This window comes from Salminus brasiliensis, chromosome 9 (assembly GCF_030463535.1).
Source record: "Salminus brasiliensis chromosome 9, fSalBra1.hap2, whole genome shotgun sequence".
NCBI classification, from domain to species: Eukaryota; Metazoa; Chordata; class Actinopteri; order Characiformes; family Bryconidae; genus Salminus; species Salminus brasiliensis.
The window spans coordinates 22679730-22700683 of NC_132886.1; the positions used below are offsets into that span (position 1 = coordinate 22679730).

Below are 20954 nucleotides of genomic sequence, written 5' to 3' on the forward strand. Positions count from 1 at the left end.
TTTTTTTTTGTGAGCATCCACAAAGAAGGAATGGTCCATTTTACTGGGACAAGGGGAAATTGAAAGGCTGAGAGTTGCCGGATGGGCACCCTGTACTCTGAGGGACGAAAGCACTTCCTCCTCTAATGACTGAGCTGTCCTGTCCCAAGGTCAGGCCTGGTAGCCCCTGTCAATATTTCACTGATGTAGTAAAGCTATTAGGCAGTCTAGACAGAGGAGGTGTTATGACCTGCCCAAACTGCCTCTAAATCTGCTGTTGACCCTGGGACCTCTGAACACAAAGAGTCTTCTTCATGGCTAGCCAAAGAAAACAGTTCTGCTTAGCCAAAAAGCTCCAAGTGTACATCTCTAAAGGTTTTACAAGGCTAAAGATCGCAAAATGCCAGGAACGACTAAAAGCTAAAAAAAAAAAAAAAAAGTAACCTAGCCCTCTTATCCATTTCTGCTCGTTGCATCAAATGTTGAAGTCTACTGAAAAGAAGAAAAAAAAACCTTTTATTTAGGAACTAGAATCTGAAAGACTAAAATTTATAAAAGTTTGAGTGAGGTCCTGAGCTACAGATGTTCCTTAAATCTATAGGCAATATTCAAAAACCCAAAAGCATCTGAAGCATCAAATGCCAGAGCAATGCCATAAAATGAACCACTCTTTACACTCTCCCAACACATCTCTATTACAAACATGGATCTTTATGGAACCAAAAGTGGTTCTCCTGTGGCATTGCTCAAAGAATCATTTAAAGCACATTAATCTCCAAGAGCGTAGAAAGTCACAGCGTGAATACTTACATATACATTATGCAATCAAAATGAATAAATACAATGAACCAGTTAACCGTTCACACTAGGTTTACTCCACATGAGACCAAATGATCAGCCTGCAGAAACCTTTACACAACAGCATCACGTTAAGTGCAGGGGAGAAGACAACAGCGGACTGTTTTACTGTTTGCTAAGGAGGCTGGTGCAGCGGTGCAGCACGCTGGCTGCCAGTGACCCTTGATCTGTCAGTAATCCATCACGTGCAAGGGCCTGTTTAGATTGGGAACCATTTCCATGTGCATTACAGACTCTCGTAACCTCCCCATGCGTACAGGCGCATTGACTCACAGTAAGCGATACTGCACTGGAGACTAAAAATAAAAACTAATCGAAGAAACATGGAGGTTTACAGTCATGCGCGATTTACTAGTGTAATGGCTAATGTGGTTTAATCGGCGCAGAGAATAAGGGTTTAACTTCTGAGGCTCCCTGTGCAACCCTGTTGGAAACAGACATTTTTTTTTTTTTTTTTCCCCCACCCGGCTGCAGTGGGGGTTCATATAATAAAAACTGTTGCCTTTAAGGGAGATTCAGACAGACATTGGGGGGCTGGGGGGAGAAAAACCAAGAAAAATTTAAAAAAGTCTTTTGTCTCGATAACTATTTCACAGTTCATTCAAAACCCCCTCCTGTAACGGGACACCCCAGCGCTCAGTTTACGTCATCGGAATGTAAGCATGTGCTTTCTCGGCAGCCAAGAAATACTCCACTTAAGCCAAAGTTTAACGTCTCACAAATCCGCAGAGTGAAACACGCTAAACATCTTTGAACTCGCCAAATATGCAGGATTAGAGGGAACTCTTTGAAGAGCTGGGAATTCGTTTGGTGGCGGCCGAGGGGGTGGGCAAGTCGCGCCCGGTTGGTTTAGTCTACGGACCCTGTGGTCCTAAAACCTGGAAATCTGCACCGACCTTTGACCCCGGGAAGGACTTGTTCTTTTTGCCGTCAGAGAAGGTCAATGTCAGCGAGCTGCTGGGTAGAGTGGGCAGCTTCAGGTGCTGACCGAACAGAGACGTGGAGCCCTCCTGCATGACCATCACCTGAGCGACAAATGAAAGACAACAACTTACTTAACAGAATTTGACAGGCAAAAGTGGTGGAGCTCAAATCGGCATATAAATGAATGGTGTTGGTGAAGAAACATAGTAAACACTAGGGGTGGGACTCTATAAGCACTGCACTGATTGTCTTTTGTCCTCATATGTAGGGTGCCAAGAATTTTTATATTTTTCAAGATTTTCTACAACCTACATTTGGATTTTTTTCCCTGTATTTATCCATCTACAAAAAGTAGTGCTACCTAAGATTTAGGTAGCGCACAAATGAGGCACCTGTTAAAAGGGAATGCTCTTGTTTCTTTAGTGGTGGACATGGGAAACAGGGACCATCATGTTTACCTCACTCAGCCATTATATTTATTGTCCAAAACGATTAGTGACACTACACTGGCCATCTGTAATACTGTTCACAGTATACTGGGGCTAAATCTGAAAAGGCTTTTCTTTGGGAACTATTTCACTGTAGACTGCTCCGGCTGTACCCCTCCGCCATGTATATGTCTAAAAATTATGTTTCTCAAAACTACCACATCTCAATGTCTAGGGGCTGGGAATCAGACTTTACTGGACTTCAAGTATGTTTGCACAATAACAATGTCTACTGTTCAGGTTAGCAATTCTACTAGATATTGAGACATTGAGAGGATTTGATTGCATTCAGTGATGTCAGGATGTTGGATGACCACCAACCCACTTTATCCCCAACTTCTTAATTCAACCCAAAAACAGTGCCAATAGGTTCATGTTTATCTGCTTCCTGTTATTAGCAATACTTCTCTACAGAGACTACACACCCAGTATTTGTGGCACTCTGTGCCAGCAGTGGGTGCAACCTATAAATAGAAAGTCCACAAAAATTTGGACACAGAATGTAGAAGTCATTATGTTATCTTTAATGTCACTGAAGTCATTTTTTCCCCACCCTTAGTGAACATGTAATGATAATGATATTAAATGTAAAATACTGATTCTTACTTTAGATTCCTCTGAACTCCTTTTGTGAGGGTCTCGTTGCTGTCAGGAATAAAAACATGAAAAGATTAGGGCAAGAAAGGGAAAGGCTCTCTCTTGGCAAACACACTGTGCACTTATTTATATGATTTAGTGACAAAATGCCTTCCAATAGCTAAAACAATCTGGTAAATTGAAGAAGACCTCACACTGCCTGCCAAGTTAAATTGATATTGCACCACCTCGCAGTTCTTTCTTAATTAAACGCTTTCCAGGGGGAACTGCCCTGCTGCCAATCGACACTGACGATTGGTGCCACGCCCAATCTGTGAACCAGCCAGTATTGAAGGAGGTGATGTCATACCCACAGTAATAAAAGCGCTGAATTCCTGGAACAGGCCCGAGGAGCGGGCAAGCTAAAACTACAGCACTGACCTTGCCAGACCGACCACTTCCTTAGATGCGAACTTCTTAAAGAATGATTCATACTGGATCCGGTCTGATAGTATTTCATGAGCTGAAGTTTCAAAGTGGGACCAAGACAAACAAAACATTTCTTTAATGCAGAAAGAGCCAGTGTGGTCCTTTGGCATTGACCCAAGGGCAGGCTGGGCTTTCCTGTACTGATGGATGCTTCATGTTAGAACTGGCCCGCTTTAATTCATCCAGCACAGTTCCTCATCTTGGCCAAGGAACAGCACAATTCCATTAGAAGCAGCTGGTGGACACAGACCTTCACATTAGTCTCACATAGCTTTATGAAAAACACCACTACAACCGGCAGCTTACAACTTTGCTGAAGTAACAGAACTGGCAGTTAAGGGTTCTCCTCCAAGCATGTCGAGCTGCTCAATAAGGTGTCATCAGCTGTAGGAGTTTGGAAGGACGCCGTTTGTGGGATTCCAGTGTCTTACGAGAAGCACAGAACACGAACATTCCCTAAATCAAGCAAGTAACTGGCTAGAGGCTCATTGCAGTCGTCTAGATGCCAGTGTTGCGAATTTTTTCGTTTTAGCTTCCAACCTACAATCAATAGGTCAACCTCATCTTGTTATATTCACCAGGCGGGTTTATTGAGCGTCCCACAGGAATTAAACTAAATGACAGGGTTCATTAAGCCACCTTTTCCCTAAGAAAGCATGCAGACCCCTCTAGCACTCCCCCCCATGTACAGTACCCCGCCAGCTTTCAGCAGCTTCCTGCGGAACTCCTCCGTTGGGTTATTGAAGGTGAGCTTCTCGCAGCGAAGGTGGTTGACTGGGGGATGTCCCTCCAAATGCAGGAACAGATCGTAGTCGAAGCGCACTTTTTTAGGTTCTTCCTGGTGAAAAGGAAAGAAAGCACCTCACATTTAAAACAAACAAACAAACAAACAAACCACACTGATATTACACCAGGGGGAGGGGCTGATCGTGCAAGTTTTTAAAAAGCGGCTCTAAAGTACCTTATTTCTGAAGTAAACTTCAATAGGCAGGATAAAGCCAGCATATCCAGACTCCTCCACTTTATAGGGTGGATCCTTACACACTGTTGTAGAGAAAGAGACAAAAAGAGGGATTTAGATTTTTTTTGCACCTGCAAGAGAATTTTTTTTTTTGGGGGGGGGAGGGCAAAAAAAAAAACTGCAAAAAAAATGGAAGCAGTAATTATGAGAGAATGAGTGAACAGAGAGACAAACTGCGCAAGAAGAAGAAGAAGAAAAAAGGAAAGTATGTGAACACAAGTAAACGAAAAAGTGAGAAACTGTGAGAAGGGGGGGGGGGGGGAGGACAAAACGAGAGAGAGACAAAAAGAAACTGCAAGAAAAAGACTGCCAGAACAAGCAAGAACAAGAGAAAGAGTGCAAGAAAAAGGAAAAAGGAGAAAGAATGTGAAAAAGAAAGAAGACATGAAATAAAGGAAAGGATGCAAGTAGGGTTATGACGTGAAACAGTGTGAACACACTGGCGCTGTTCGAATATGGGAATAGAAGGGACAGATTGATGCTGCTACTCCTGCAATTAGACGATCAGCACGCTCGTTACTTAGCAGAGTCTTGAATGTGTGTGTGCATGCGCGTGTGTCTATGTCTGTCAAATTAAGCATGAACATAGCATTAGTCTCCTGACAGCACGAGGTGACATCTAGTCTCTGCGCGACTTGATGGAGAAACATTCTCAGATACTGAGAGCGCGCACGCACACGCACACGCACACACACACACACACACACACACAACAAAGCAAAATCAGCACCAGCAACAGCACGCAACTGCAAACACACACACAAGCTTTGAGTTCTTTCCTCTAGACTGAAATGAGTGGAGGAGTTCAGTGGCCAAAAGGGATCTAATAATTCAAAACAAACGGCTACATTTACAGAACACCATTAAACAGTCATCTTCAACTAAAATCAGATTTCCGAGACAGAAACAGCAATGGAAAATAGCTCCAGTACCACTCTGTACAACAAACAAGCCAACACTCATTCATAGCCAATCGGCCTGCCCATCAAACATCAAAACATCGAATATTTATTGCGAATAAGTACATTATTAACAAATCTGGCACACTATTCACAGAAGTCAATAAATAAATAAATATAAATATATACACATTACATACATTATATATTTATATATAATAATATATATATAAAATTCAAAATACTTTGATGGAGTCTAAAAACAAATGCAAATAATTGTAGGTAATCTGCTTCTGACTCAGTCATGGTCTATCCACCCGGCTTTCATCATCCACATGTACATGAGAGTGCACACACATCAAAACAGCTGGCCTAGTCCCAATTATGCATTTGGGATGCAACACTCAGGGGATACTTGTTTGTCTTGCTCTTCTGCTGTCCCACAGGGCCTTACAGCAGCACCGGCAATTAGTCACCATCCACTGTATGCACACAGAGTCAAGGACACCTGGAGACAAATTACGATCAGAGAGGAACCGCCTTTCTAATTGTTCTCAGAGTCTAGTTTTCCAGCGAAATACAACACAAACTGAGCAAATATATATGTAAAAAAGACAACCCGCAGCTTCTTTACTACCTTCAGACACAGGTAAATCTCATGTGCAATATATACATAATTTATATTTCGCAGCTTATGCAACATTTTTCTGTAGCCCAACGCAGAGCTTAATTCTTGTGTTGGACCAAACCACAGAGCAGCAATCTGACAGCGGGATTGAGGCGTTTCAACCATCACTTCCAGTGATAAGAGTATTCTACATGACTGATAAGATCAGAGCAATCTTCTTAAATAATTCAGTTTTTTGTGCAATTAGGTTTAGTAAAAACTAATCTTGCTAACAAACAATAGATTAAGACAGTCACCATTCAATGGCCGACAGTCCCATCTCATGATCATCTTGCTTCAAAAATCAACCTAAAAGCTATGCAAGATTAAACAACCAAACAAAAAGTCTAGTAAAATGGCATGGATGGATACTTTCCTTGACTTTACGATACCATAAAGCCTGCTGACGCCCTACATTTCATTTTTGTTAGCATACTTTGTTTAAACAACTAGTAAAAGGCAGTCACAAATAGTTTTTACCATAAAACAGACATTTAATGGAACTTTTGCATTTCCATGTGGTTTGAAGTTTAGTAGCTTTACACAAAGACTTGTTCCTAAACGGGTAATTTTTTTTTACTGCTCTGAAATGTACATTTTACACCATATAAGCTGTCGGTCAAGCTTAGCAACTTGTACGTGTTTCTGCATTGTGACAATTTTGACTTTTTCAAAGCTCTGAAACTTTTAAAAATGTGCAGTTACTCAACCAGTAAATGCTGTTATTTGGAATAAGATATAAAAAAGTACAACCAATAAAAAGTGGAACACCATCTATTGCGTATTTATCGGTTGATATTGGTATCAGTACTCTGCAGCTGCAGCGGATACTTGAAAATCTGGTATCGGTAAATCCCTAGTCTGAAGGCATCCACTTAAATTCAGTTAAGTGTCCCCTATTTGCATTGAGGACATTTGAAAGTCACTAAAGACCAAGACACACTTCACTGTAACTCACAACTAAATTTTTTAGTGGTGTAATGTAGTGGGCAACATCCGACTTCCCCATGGCAGACTAGGGTTCGATTCCCTGTCCAGGAAGGCAAACCATTCTACCCCTTAGTTCTTGGGCAAGACACCTAAAGGTACATTCCCCTACCTGTGTAACATGATTCAAATGAAAGTCATGCCGGATAAGGGCATCAGCCAAATGCCATAAATGTTGATGTATGCTAGCTCAACAGCAGGCAATGTCAGTTTAATAAAGAGGATTTAAATTATACATTATACAGACATCCAAAGAGTTTATTTTAAATTAACTAACACTTTCATCTGTGAGGAATTATTATTATTATTATTATTATTATTTTATATACAGGAGATCTGGACATGGGATTAGAATCACCAGGACTAGCATTAGTGAAATTATAATATTTAAAATTAATAATATTTTGATTTGATATTTTAGAACAGCAGCATCACCTAAACATTCAGCACTTTTGAACAATAAATATATCAAAAATTTCAAACTGATATAGGTTAATTCATGCAAATCCAGCTATTGACTGTAGATTCTTTACTAAGGCACATTTTAAAATCAGCATATTACACAACAGTCAACAAGCATTTGCTATTAGATGCATGTTACTCATTTCCAAGAAGAAAATCACCACCACACAAAAGAAAAGAACAAACAGTGTAGATACGTGGTGAACCCTTTAGGCCATCTCCTGTACGGACTCCTAACAAAGCAAATGGCCTTGTAGTTCCACAGAAACTCGCATTATCAGGTTACAGGGCAACCACTGCACTCTCTTAACAGGCTGAGTGACAGGTCTGCCGGCTAGACAGCACGTGACCCTGATCCTGAGGTCATGGCACCCCGACTCACTTCTGCTGCACAAATATTGTGGGTTGCTATTAATTGCATGACTGGGTCAGGTTCAATTATGAACTCCTAAATGGGCTTTCTACACTGTGGGACCTTTATTCTGTATACTGAATCCACAACCAGAAAAACAGACATTTGTTCAAAGGGCTGCATTTGTTCAAATGCAGAAATCAGCTGTGACCGATTAGGATAGATATGGAAATAGAGGGCTGAAGTGAACATGCTACAGACATGGACACTTTAGCTGAAAATATCCAATTAAAACTAGAACTTAAATATTTTGGGGAAAATAATTAGCAATAGAGAGACATAACATATCTAGAGCACAACAAATGCAGTAAAATGACTAAATTGGGACTCTAATCAGCGGTCTAATGCCTTGCCACTATGGCCCAGGGGTTGAGAGTTCGAATCCTGAGCCATACTGCCTTGCCATCAGCAGCTGGAGTCCAGAATGGGCAAGCAAAACAACAAGAGACACAGATATGTTAGCTGATGCAGTGGAGCTGGGGACCCAGTGATTTCCTCTGAGTGTGTTAGCTGCTAGACGATGCTAGAGCTGGTGGGAGCTACAAACAGGTGGATTAATTGGCAGTACCACACTGAAAGAAATCCTATCAGGAATCATTATCAAATATTGACTTGTAATATGATCTCAAATCACCATCACGATTAACTGAATATTTTCCCTTAATTATGAATAATGAATGATTATATAAGCTTCTTGAGTTGGCGAGTGGCGAAAGCATGAACAGAATAATAATAATAATAATAAAAAAAAAAAATCAATCAACATGGGCAATTGACTATTGACCAAGTTCTGAATGTCAGTTTTAATTAATTGCCCAGTCCTAGTTTGAAATATCAGTCAGATCATAAAGCTGAGCAACGCTGATTGCTTAAAAATGATCATCTGCCAATGCTGATTTGATTCCAACATCTGTAGATGCGTACTCTTTTTTTTCTTTTTCTTTTTTTCATGCATAGAACGCAAAGACAGTAACAAAGTCATAAACATGTATGCAATCTAAGAGGAAATCACAGCCTTAAATCAAACGGCTACACTGGGAGGCAGGCGGCTTGTTATTGTGGCTGCAGAACTCTGCTCAAGTTGAAAAGGTCACTTTACATTTGGAAGAGGGCGCTTGGACGAGCAAAGTGCACAATACACTCATTGACCTGTAACAGGAACTCTGCCAACAAACACACACACACACACACGAAAAAGCGCTTACATTTTTTTTTTTTTTTTTTTTTAAATGAGCCAAAGAGAGTCCCCCTTCTCTCACACACAGACTTTGAGCCAGGATGCCAATCACAGAACAATGCCAGTCAGAATGCATTTGCCCTCTCTCCAAGACTGGGTCATAATGAGGCAAGGCCGGAAGATACTGAGCCAAACTGAAGAACAGGGAAGTGGGGGGAGGGGGGCAAATGAAAAAAGAAGGGAAAAAAACTGATCCACTTGACATTTAGATCACTGCACAGCTCTACTGTTAATCTACTCTAGTAGATGCTATCAGCTTTTCTGCCCTCTTTGAGGAATGGTTAACATATACAATAAAAAAAGAAAAGAAAAACGATGTTTTTTCAGATTAAGTTTCCTTCTGAACACCCAGGCGTAGTAGCACACTCGTCTGTGGGAAACCAACACAGAGCTCCCTCCTGACTCAGATTACCATCTTATAGTGGAAGCTAAGACGCCACTGTGAGATACATGTCAGTAATCCAGGCAGTGCAAACAATCCCTCAGTACAGTGGACCACCTGCGCTCAGGTCAAACAGGGCCAAAACCCGTTACATCCGTGAAGTGAACGGGAGAGAGTGGAAACGGGAAACAGATCATCGTACAAGACAGCGTTGTTGTGATGAGGAGTTGGAACGAACAACGCACCTGTGTAATAGAACCTCAACACTTGCAATCACAACTGCGGTCACTTTATTCAATATAATGGCGTGTAGATTTGGGGTGTAACAATACACTGAATGACTGTGACAACACAATGCATAAACACCGTGCACTGTAGAGAGGCGACATTGGGTAATGTACTAATTACATCAAATACAGCTGCACAGCAAAGTTCACAAACAATCAGCACTAATAAACACCCCAATCCAGCATGGTCACACCAAGCTTCACACTCCTCCAGACTCCAAGCTCTAGTCTCATTAGTATTCTCACTATTGTCAATCAACTCAAATAGTGGGCAGATTTATATACAATTATATAAATGTATAAGCCAGATTATATATAAATTTTAATTATTTACACTTGCAATCTTGTACATAAATAACACTTGCAATGTTATTTAACCCCTGGAAAAAAAATTTATAACTGAGTTTTATACTGGTTTGTTTTTGTATGGTTTTCTATTGGTTGCGAGTTGGATTTTGATGTTTAGCTCACTGAAAGTGACTCTTCCCCATGCCTCCTAAGTTTCTAGTCTTTTACTGCAGCTCTAAGGCTTTGCACTCTACATCACTGCTCGGAGGTTTCTCAGGTCCGCCGCCTTAACAATCAAATTGCCGCCTGGACATTTCCTGCACTAGTGATGCCTCGCATTGCAGCTTGAAGTGACTGTACTTTACAGTCTGGAGGCTGTGTGGGACTTTTCCACCGCTCATAAAGGCTCTATCTGGCCCAGCTAAGTGTGTCATTAGAGATAGATGCTATATAAAGAAGACTTCTTATTTTTAAATATACTTTTAAATTATTATTATTATTATTATTATTATTATATGAATTTGTCAGCATTTGTGTACTGTGCAAAGTATATTGTGTCCTTATTTATCATAAAACAATTATACATTTACAAACCCTAACTTTAGTACACTGATTACGACACTGCAATTGTAACAAAAAAAACAAAACAAAAAACAAAACAGATTCTTTAAAAGGTTGGAACAGGTTTTTTTAACTGGAATGTGCTGATTAGGTGCAAAGAGGAGCGAGGACTCTACCCCCGGCTAATCACCTGCTAATGTCACTAGGTCACCATGCTCCATGGACTGCTGTTCCTGTGAGGAAGTCCCTTGTGCTCCAGGTTAGCAGTAATCAGAGTAGCAACGGGGCCGAGACATGAGGGATACAGATTGGAGCCCCTAACACGAACAATTCTGAGTGCCACCTAAATGTCCGGGGCAGCCGGTCGCTCATTAGAAAGGAGGTGCAGAAGCATGGCTGGCACATGCAGCAGCCTCGGCTTGGCCCTCGCCAAATCCTCCCATTCATTTTCTGTTGAGCGGGGCTAGCCTGAAAAAACAAACCATTTGTGAAATGAAATAGGTTTGTCCATAATTGGTACCAGGCTTGAGCACCATAATGACGGATGCCAAAGACCGGGAAGCCTCCCACCTCAGCTCCCAGCAGTAATGGTGACCAGTGCTGCCTTGTCATGGCCCAAGTGGAAAACCCAGTCTCATTATAAGCACCACATGAAGGCACTAATTCTAATACTGGGACTTTAGGATATTTAGGAGCATTTTCCTGTGAGTTTAGTGAAGGGAAAAAAAAAAAATCTAATTCCAAAGACAGGATATTTAACCATCTTCTCACACACACACAATTTTTATTATTTTATTTATTTTTAGACGTTAAACTAATAAGTGAACAGTGTCATCCCAGGCCCACCCAATCATGACTGGCTCACCCAATTTACTTTCAATATCAGAAAGTACTCTTCGGTTTTCATGGTTTCATTCAATTTATTACTAAGTTTGACAATCAAAATTCCACCAATTAAAATCCTAGTTTAACTACCGATTTCAGCTGCCTCCAATGCGCTAATGTTTACAGCATCAAATCAGGGAGTTTAAAGACAGTATAAATACAGTAACTGCAGAATGCAGTCGCCAAAGCCTAAATCTGGCAATCCTCAACCACCAAATTAACATTTACAACATAAATGCCAGAATATTAATCACCAGTACATTAAAAGGTTAAAGTTGGTTGGTCATTATTGCTGTGTGCAAAGCATTTGCAAAGATTTATGAGCACTCACTTACATATTTAGGACACAAATGTGTTCTAAAATCGTAGTTATTTTGAAAGCTAAATTTAAAATGTAAATTATGAGAATTATTTCGGTTAATTTTTGAGCCAACCTTAAAGAACTTTTTGAAGAGTTTTTCAGCTAACGTCTCAGTTAAGATTATACTGTGTGCCTGTATTCCTGCATTTGCCCACTCTCAATTTTATAGTGCCAGACCAAAGTGGAGACCAAGCGGAAAGGGGAAACCCACATTCACCTGTGGGGAAACTCCACCAGTCAGTGTGCCAGTGGGTCTCCCGGTCACTTGGCTAAGCACATTCATCACCGAAGACTTCCAACCTGTCAAAATCCAGACACCAAGGTTTTTATTCTGCTTCCTTAAACACGCTTCTTTCCGTGTCTATTATTCTTAGTCAGATAGCAACACCACAATGGTCACGCTCAACTACGAAGAGCACCATACATCAAGCAGTGCTTTTTAAGAAAAGCTACTAGGCCTTTACACACATGCCAGTGAGAAATAGCTTTTCAGGGCTAATGTAGCTCCAAAAAAGGCCGCTAATCAAAGGCTTGGCGAAGTGGCTTCCTGTCACTTCCAACAGTTTGTTTGGATAGGAATTTGCCCCGGTTTGTCGCTGTGGAGGGAGGTGAGGAGTTGTTAAGAAGCAGTCCTTAAAAGGCACGCTCGTCTCGAGCACCGGGACTTATGTTTTTTAATAGCAGGGGTTAAAACATAAAGGAAGAGGGTTAACACTTTAGAACCCGACATATGGGAGCACCCACGTCTGCACACAAAGGTGTAAACTGACACCTTGTACGTGGGAACCATGGCAGCTGAGGAAATTTTTCCGCCAGGGAACAGGTTTCCTTTGGGTGGGAGGTTTGGTCCTTATGCCACTGGTTCCCGATCCTGGTCCCAGTCCTGCACATCTTAGGTTAGTTTTTCATTAAGGGGTTGACAATGAGCTGGATCAGGTGCGTTGAAGCAGGAAAAAACATGCAAGGCAGGGGTACTTCAGAGACCCCTTTCCAATGAAGGACTGGACAGTTACCACAGTCACTTGGTGCCGTTCTTTCAGCATCTGTTGTACCGTTAGATCAGGACTAGAAAGCAAATAAACTTCAGATTCATAATACAGAGGATTTGGAATTGTATAACCAGTAAGGTCATCAAGTCACCCCACCGGAACAGTTCTGCTGAGTATAGTTAGCCAAGTGTACTGAGGAAACCTTGCTGGTAACGGCTTGTAAGCGTTCCAAACTACGCCAAACCACGTCCAAGTAGAAACGCTGTAGGAACAATTATTCTGAACCATTCAACCCATACGGTAGATAAGAGACTCAGGCTGGGATTGGGAACCACTGCTAAAGTTTATATGCACTTCCAAAATAGGGGAAGAGAAGGTTGGTGTAACTGGGCTAGCCAAAACCTGCGGATCATGGCACACTTTGCTGACAACATCAGCCTAAACCAGCACCATCACATTTGTTCACAAGAGCTTTACCCCCATGGTGGAACTCTCTAGAATGCCACTTCCCAGCTGTGCTTTTTCAAACGCCCAAGTCCGCCCAGGGCAAGAAAGCAGCCCTGGAGCACTGCTTAATCCATGGCACGTTTTCAAATCTATGCTGCCTGCGCCAAGGCACTGCGGCTCAGGGAAAACGTCCAGGTTTGGGGGTAGTCTGAACTCCACGGATAGTGACACAGAGCGGTGAGCAAGGGGCCTCTCCCCGGTGCAGCTCTACAAACAATGCAGGCTGCAGTGTTCCAATGAGGTGTGTCTCGCTCAGATGGAGGTACTTTTGGTGCAGTCAAAAGGGGCTCTGCTTGTAATTACAGCTGCTGTGGCCTCTCAGTCAAGCCTTATCACGCTGCCATTTGTCCTCCAGAGTGGGGCTGAAGGAGTAGGCAGTGTGCCATGGCAACTTGTCTGAAGTGGGTAATGAGAAAACAAGCAAGTGGCAAGTCAGCTCACCCATGCCAATCAGGACCACCAAGATGGTGGCAAGTGGGAGACTGCATTGTCCGGGTCAACAAGTCTCTTGGCAATGGGACCAAGAAAAAATCTTTGGTGTAAAATGGATGGTTTAAGCAGAAATAGCTGGTTGAGCCAAACCATATCAAAAATCCACTGCGTTGTTCATAACCTGTGACATTAGGCTGAGTGTGGAAACCATGGCCTACTGTTAATTGTGTGTGGCCATTAATGATAAAAAAGGAGACAAAAACAAATTGCTGCAGCTTTGCCCAGTACTGCCCAATGCCTGTGGTAATACAGCCTTTCACTGCTCATTGCTTCAATACTCAGTGTGGGCGTGCGCGCATGTATAGATCTCGAAATCCACACGATCTGCCTGGTAGCTTTAATTATTTAAAAAACTCCTTATTTACAGCCCAATCAAACAAAGAACTTATTTTCAATGCCTAAACCTGAGGATGAAAGGCATTTCTCATTTCCAAATAAAAATATGATTAATTGGTCAGACACCTCTTATCCACTTTTCCATAAATAAACATTACAGTGAAATATGAGAAAAGAACAATAAATAACTGAGCAGGCCAGTGTTTAGTCTTGGCTCAAATTTAGCCATGGTCTACTCCATAAGATCTGTAAATTGTTAACGAAACATATCGCATTAGCCACGTTAACACAAGCATCTTAAAGTATTCAAGCGATTTATTTATCTTCCCAACAGGAACCTGGCCACAGTTAATGCTCCATTAAGCCAAAGAAACATAAATGAAACCCAATCCATATGGAAAAATGTGGAAAAGCACACATACAGAACCCTGCTGATCTCTGATCTTGCAAGTTTGGCCCTCTTAACCCAGCACATAGCAAAATACCCCCATTGTTTCCCGCAGACCATTGAGCGGATAAGAGTTTAGTAACCACATATCTAATGATGGAACTAGAATGATGTTTCTGTCCTCATTTCAAGGCATTTTTAAATATAACAGTCAGTCTCTCAAATGGTTAGCGGGAGATGGTGTGATGGTCTTTTTTTTTATGCTGAAAATCAACATCATAAAGGTTGGCCAGTTCAGACCTGATTTGTTAAAGGACGTAATTGGATTAATTATTTTTCACTCCCAATCCAGCATTTTCAACAGATATTGGCCTGATCCCGAGATGAATATATCTTCAAAAGTGTGCAAGTAGATGTACAATTCTGATTACGGCTGCACAATATCTTGTTTCATCATCATCATCATCATCATGTGGGCATGTACAATAGTCACATCGCAGGACGTGCAATGTCATGCAGGGCAATTTTATAAAAAAAAAAATTTACAACTTTTTTGCTGCTTCATACAAAAGAAAAATTCCCCACAGTTCTCATTTTGCATGACAGATCTACCAGAGGCAGATTAGATTTGCCCAAGGACAGATAGAGTGCATTATTAAGGTCATAACATGTTGGATTAGGGACTTCCTCTGAAGTCCTGGATATTTTTGATACCGCAATACATTTAATATTGCAGATTTTATTTTATTTTTTTTGCAATATCAGTGCAAGCCCTAGCACTAGTGAGGCCCTAGCCTAGTGTGGTACCTTTTAGGGCAAATTCAGTCTCTTATTAAATTATAACAAAAATTATCAAATCAATCAATGTAAATGTGGATTGTGCTGTTACAAATATAATCAATAGGGACAGCCCCCCAATTCTTATCTCTTTAAATGTACTGCAGCTAATAGCAACAGTATGATCTGAACAACTCTACTCTAGACTGAATTATCCTGAGGCACTCATTCCCCTTTTCCTATGCAACTCAAAGCAGACCTTGAAACCAAGGTCCAAAGCCCAGTAATTGACCATTAGGGGCTGGGATGTAGCACAGCATATATTCACCCATTCCAGACACCCTACGGGCATCAACTGGGAAAGATTTACAAGAACCAAAAGTACAGCACTCACATCCTTTAATTGGCACCATACTAAGGTGATCAGTCCCTGGATAAGATTTCACGATGCCCCTCATTAAAACGCCATTAATGGCAGCCACTGCGACGGCTTTGCCGGTTCCTATGAGTTAATTTCCTGAGTAGTATTGTTTTCAGCTTACTGCACAAAGCTCTGTGGCTTGTGGTGGCTTAGTTTGGGAAAGCTAAACTGTATTTTAGCCAGCCTGCACTGCTGTCATCGACCAGTCATCAGTCTGGGGAGCTGGGGTGGTCTTAAACTCCTGCCTACTCTCAATGTCACCGTCAGGCACAGTGCTTTTGTTATCAATCCATTATCAAGCATGTGATGAAAGGTTTCAAACTTGATTTTATAGCCAGGTCTGATGTCAGAAATAGCTACGCATTGCATGGGTCTAAATCCTAAAAGCAAATTATTCAAAATGTTCATTGAAGAACATACTATTAACTGAGGAAGTGATCCTATTAAGCAATTAGAGCTTTAAACGATACAAAGCCAGTTACTTAAAATGGAACAAGCTGGACCACCAGTGCTGCCATACAATGCCTACCATCCTCATTCTTAAAAGAGGAGACCCAGAGGTATTGATGCAGGGACAATGGAGTTCTACTGTAGCAACCTACAAATGTTGGTTAACACATCCAGTTAAGCATCCTGGAGATCTATAGAAGGTACACTTGAACAGTTCAGATTAGGGGTCCAACGGTTATAGTTTCTTGAGCCTAGCATCAAGTAAACAACCCGAAAAACCAAAAAACACCTCGTTTTGTTTAACCAACCTTAACTACATCTAACACCTAGCACAAAAGAAAGCTAACAAGCGAACAGAAGATTTTATTAAAAGTGCAACTGAAGTATTAATTAATTTGAAGCACAAGTAAACAATGTTACTGTTGAAATGTGCTATTAAAAAAAAAAGTTGGAGATGGTAACTGTTCTATTGTGCTAAATGAGATACAGCATTCATCAGCATAGCCAGCAGGGGAAAAACTCCTTCTACAACTAGTGCCAGGAATGGAGTAAGATGACATTCAGTGTTGAATCAAGATCTGTGGCTGGTGAGCAGAGCTTTAAAAACTCCAATAGCAATGAAAAGCTACTTTCCAAGCCCTTTACCCACTAAAACCCTGCTTAGGGATGCAACACAATCTCCTCATATCGATTTGGCCATCTCCCTCAGGTTCAAGGGCTGTCTTATTAAAATGGGCTCTGACGAGGCACGTAAAGCAAAACAGTAGAGAGTCCAATAACTTCAAGGACTAGCACTGTAAGCTACACGCAGTCTAACAAGTCACAAAAAAAGTATTCATGGTTTTTGAATGAGTGTCCCCAGCATTCAGCAGGAAGCAAAAGTGCCAGAAATTCTTCAACTAATCATATATAAATCTTAAAAGGCTAAGACAAGGGAGTCTTTGAGAAATGGCCATGGACAAAACAGTGCACATGGGAGAGCTGACATTTATTTGCCAAAAAAGAATGGAAAAAAAGAGGAAAGAAAAAAAAAAAAAAAAAAAAAATCAATTCTGAGCATTTCTTTTACTATCCAAGACTGACATTTCACACTGAGCTTAGGGTGTGTGGAATTTATGACAATTTAAACAGCTTCTTGCTGCCAGCCAAGCAGACAATGGCCACGGCAGGATTCCCCCACAGCGAGAGCAGAGGCTCGGATTTCACTTCACACACACTCGCCAAAACCACATCTACAAAATGAAACCCCTTCTTGTTCCCTGAAATGCAAAATAAATAAATAAAATGCTGGCTTCTTTATACCAATGCAGTACGCTCATCGCCTTTGGAGACACATGAAGGATATGTATATGTAACGGTTGAAGACTGCAATAGCCCTGCTGATGCATCTGCTTGAGATTTCCCACAGAAAATGTTGTACATTTCATCTCAGTCGGGACGACCAACGGCACAACCCAAAAAAACGATCCAAAATGTGTCAGATCAAATCAAGTGGGTCCCTTTATTCGAGTCTGAGGTACCCCCCTGACCTAAAAACCAAAACTACTGTAGCTTTTTAAACGCTCACTGTGAAATCAGGACATTACTAAATTGAACTATTTAATTTCTTAATACTGTGCTATAATGATTATAGTATTTTTTTTTAGGTTCTAAACTATAGTGAACAAAATCTGGTCATGCTTTTCTAGCAACATCTGCACTGTGGTGACTTTAGACAAGCAATTCCTCATTATATCCATCAGTGTAATGTAAAAGCACCCACCCATGCGTTCAGGCTGTAATATGGCAGTTAAAACACAACATTCTGGGGATTACAGACAAAAAGTTGTTATAATGATGACTGAAAGTGATAATGACAACCACCCAGTCACATTGCATTGCGCTGATTGTAAGCCATTCCAACACTTGTTGCTACAATGACGAGTGGAGAAGTGGTGTTTAGTTTTGAGATGCAGTAAACACTAGTCTTTATGTTTTATATAAAGCAGACAGAAGACAGAAAAAAAAAAAAAAAGAAAAAAAAAAAAAGGCAACAAAGTCATCAGATCATACCACACTGGACAAGCAGTCTCAACAGCTACGCTCACAGATTCAATGCTAAAGGACAAAAGATTTTAGTTTTTCAGATGCAGTAAACAAAAAGGGGCACACGGGTGGTATAAAAGGCACACAAGCCAGCGCGAGACACTAAAAGACTTTTATAAAGCGTGCTTCAATAAACCACTTCCTCCTGCCCTCCCTCACCAGACTCCAAACAGGGGGAGAGTAAGCATTTATGGCTGAGTTCCTGTTTTGGACTGCTACTCACAAGTCAAACACCCCCCCCCCCCCCCCTCCACCCTCCCCTTTCATTCCCCCTCTCCCTCCATCCCTCCCTTTTCCGCTCTTTTCATAGTGGCGGAGGAGGCAGCCTGCAGTCTCATGGTCTCAGTCCTTTGTGCAGCACCTATACAAGTAGGTACAGTTTCTGCCCAGTCGTAAAACAATTACGGGCCCATTTCTGTTGCTGCTGGGTTTGAAGCTTGTCTGCAGACACGGCTGAAGGGCTGGAAATCTTTATCATATATATATATATATATATATATATATATATATATATATATATATATATATATATATATATATATATATATATATATATATATATATATATATATATAAACTGGAGGATCTACAGCTTTTTCACTTCTAAGGTAAAAAGTGTAGTTGCTGATAGGATTGCTATATTAGAAAAGTGCAAAGTAAGCTTTTAAAAAATGTGCACATAGCAGCAGATATTGACAGAATAATGAATTTTCTCCATTCAAGCTGAAAATTGGTTACAGAGTGTAGAAGAAATTAATGACTTGGAGAAATAAATAAATAAAACTTTTTTTTTATAAGTACATCAGGGATATCAACTATTCATGAAAGTAAGTAAGTCAATAAATAAGTAAAAATGTACATACACTGGTAAGCCATAACATTTCAACTGAAGGGGTCCTGTGAGATCTAGCACCAAGATATTAGGAGTAAATCATTCAATTTCTGTAAGTTATAAGGTGGGGCTCAATGGACTTATTCATCCCACATCAATGAGCCTTGGATGCTCATGACCCTGTAAGCTAGTTCATCTGTGGTCATCCTTTCAAACATTTATACCAGGTACACCCCACAAGAGCTGTTTCTGCTTCCAACACGTCAGTTTCAAGAACTGACTTGCTGTATATACACACATCCTACCCTAGGGCTGGACATTATGGTAAATATACCTTATCGCAATATTTAAATAACTTTTTACAATGCACAATATTTATCAAAATACATGTAATCACAGATACATCAGTATGGTAAGATTCTTAAAAACTACTGTTCAGATACTCTCCTGTACTATATACAGTGATTTTTATTGAAAATCTGCTGTGCTTCATCGAATTAAACTAGTCTAATTACACTGTTTGCAATGAAACATGCAATTGATCAGTATTTATCAAGCCCTAACGATATCCGCGACATGCTTAGAAAAGCAGTGTATCAGATTAAGATAAAATAATCTGATTGTCCACACCCCCCTTGACTCCCGGCATTGTAATTTGATGACTTTTTTTTTTTTCCACTTAATCCATCAGTGGTTTTAATGCCCGATCAAAGCGTATTCTTTTTCTTGTTGATTTATTTTTTTGTTGATTTATTGGTCAGGACTAAATCTGAGATTTTCCATTACAGCTTACCTGTAAATTATCTCGATAGTCATTCATTGAGTCTCAAACACCTTAAAAGACTGTCTGTTGCAGTACAAACTACACAGCCTTCACTTAAGATATATATATATATATATATATATATATATATATATATATATATATATATATATATATATATATATATATATATATATATATATATAGGCCAGATTACTGATTACCTGTTCTGTAATATACATATATATGAATAGAAGCAAATATCACATTTTACAGTAAAGGACAGGTACAGGTCATTTAAGAGGTAATTCTGCTGATGTAGGCTGACATCTCAAGGTTAGGTCACTTCAAACACAGTAAAAATACATTTCTGTAGAAAACCAACATCATATTGGCACATCGTCCACCGAGGAAAAGAAACCTCACGTAGAGGACAAGGAGTTCTTGTCAACATTTGACACTCCTGTTAGCTTAATAGCTGCCCTAAAGAGGCAACCTGCATTACTTATTTCCTCCGACATCTTTGAATAAAGGTTTCTAAATTCATTCTATAGCGCGCTGCTAAACTGTTGGTCTACGGGATGTTTTTGCCTATTAACACCAGTGCTGTTACCAACAAAGCAGGTCTGCAGTCCCAAATCATTGTTATTTGGTCACCACAGCTCAACACACCCCTATCAGTGTGGCCCTACCTAATATGGTAGGCAAAGACCCACCTGAATAGAGAACCAGACTGTGCTCTCCCATGGGCAAAGCAGCGTTACCCACTGTATTACACAGCTGCTTTATCTTTCGCATCGTCACTTGAGGTTTCCATTTTGCTAACGAGGCTTAACGCACTCATACTCAGGAGACTGCCAGTCTTCAAGGAAGTCAACCGCATGTACAAAATAATGGAAACCACATAATGAAGGCACACTGAAATATGTGCAATATTCACAACAATGCTTTAATTACAAGAAGGAAACAGCGTAAGGTCTCGACATGCCGCTCTTTAAAACAAAACAAAAGGGCGAACCAATACTGGTTCCTTACACAGCACAGGCATGATGTAAAATATGAATGTGTCAGCGACATCTCCAACTGGCAAACACTGTTCCAGGCAGAGGACAGACATATCATGCAATACAGCCAGAGACCCAATTATTTCA

The 20954-nt window shown here is 40.6% G+C and overlaps 1 protein-coding gene across 2 annotated transcripts in view; it reads right to left on the reverse strand.

Moving 5' to 3' along the window:
• Window positions 1-20954, reverse strand: part of mllt3 (MLLT3 super elongation complex subunit) — a 58706-nt gene that overhangs the window by 17601 nt on the left and 20151 nt on the right. For both annotated transcript variants that reach the window (XM_072687858.1, XM_072687857.1), the window contains exons 3-6: window positions 4276-4358; window positions 4009-4152; window positions 2856-2894; window positions 1734-1862 (exon numbers count right to left, since the gene is read on the reverse strand). In XM_072687858.1, coding sequence (XP_072543959.1) covers window positions 1734-1862; window positions 2856-2894; window positions 4009-4152; window positions 4276-4358 — 395 coding nt within the window. The remainder of the gene's footprint in view (window positions 1-1733; window positions 1863-2855; window positions 2895-4008; window positions 4153-4275; window positions 4359-20954) is intronic.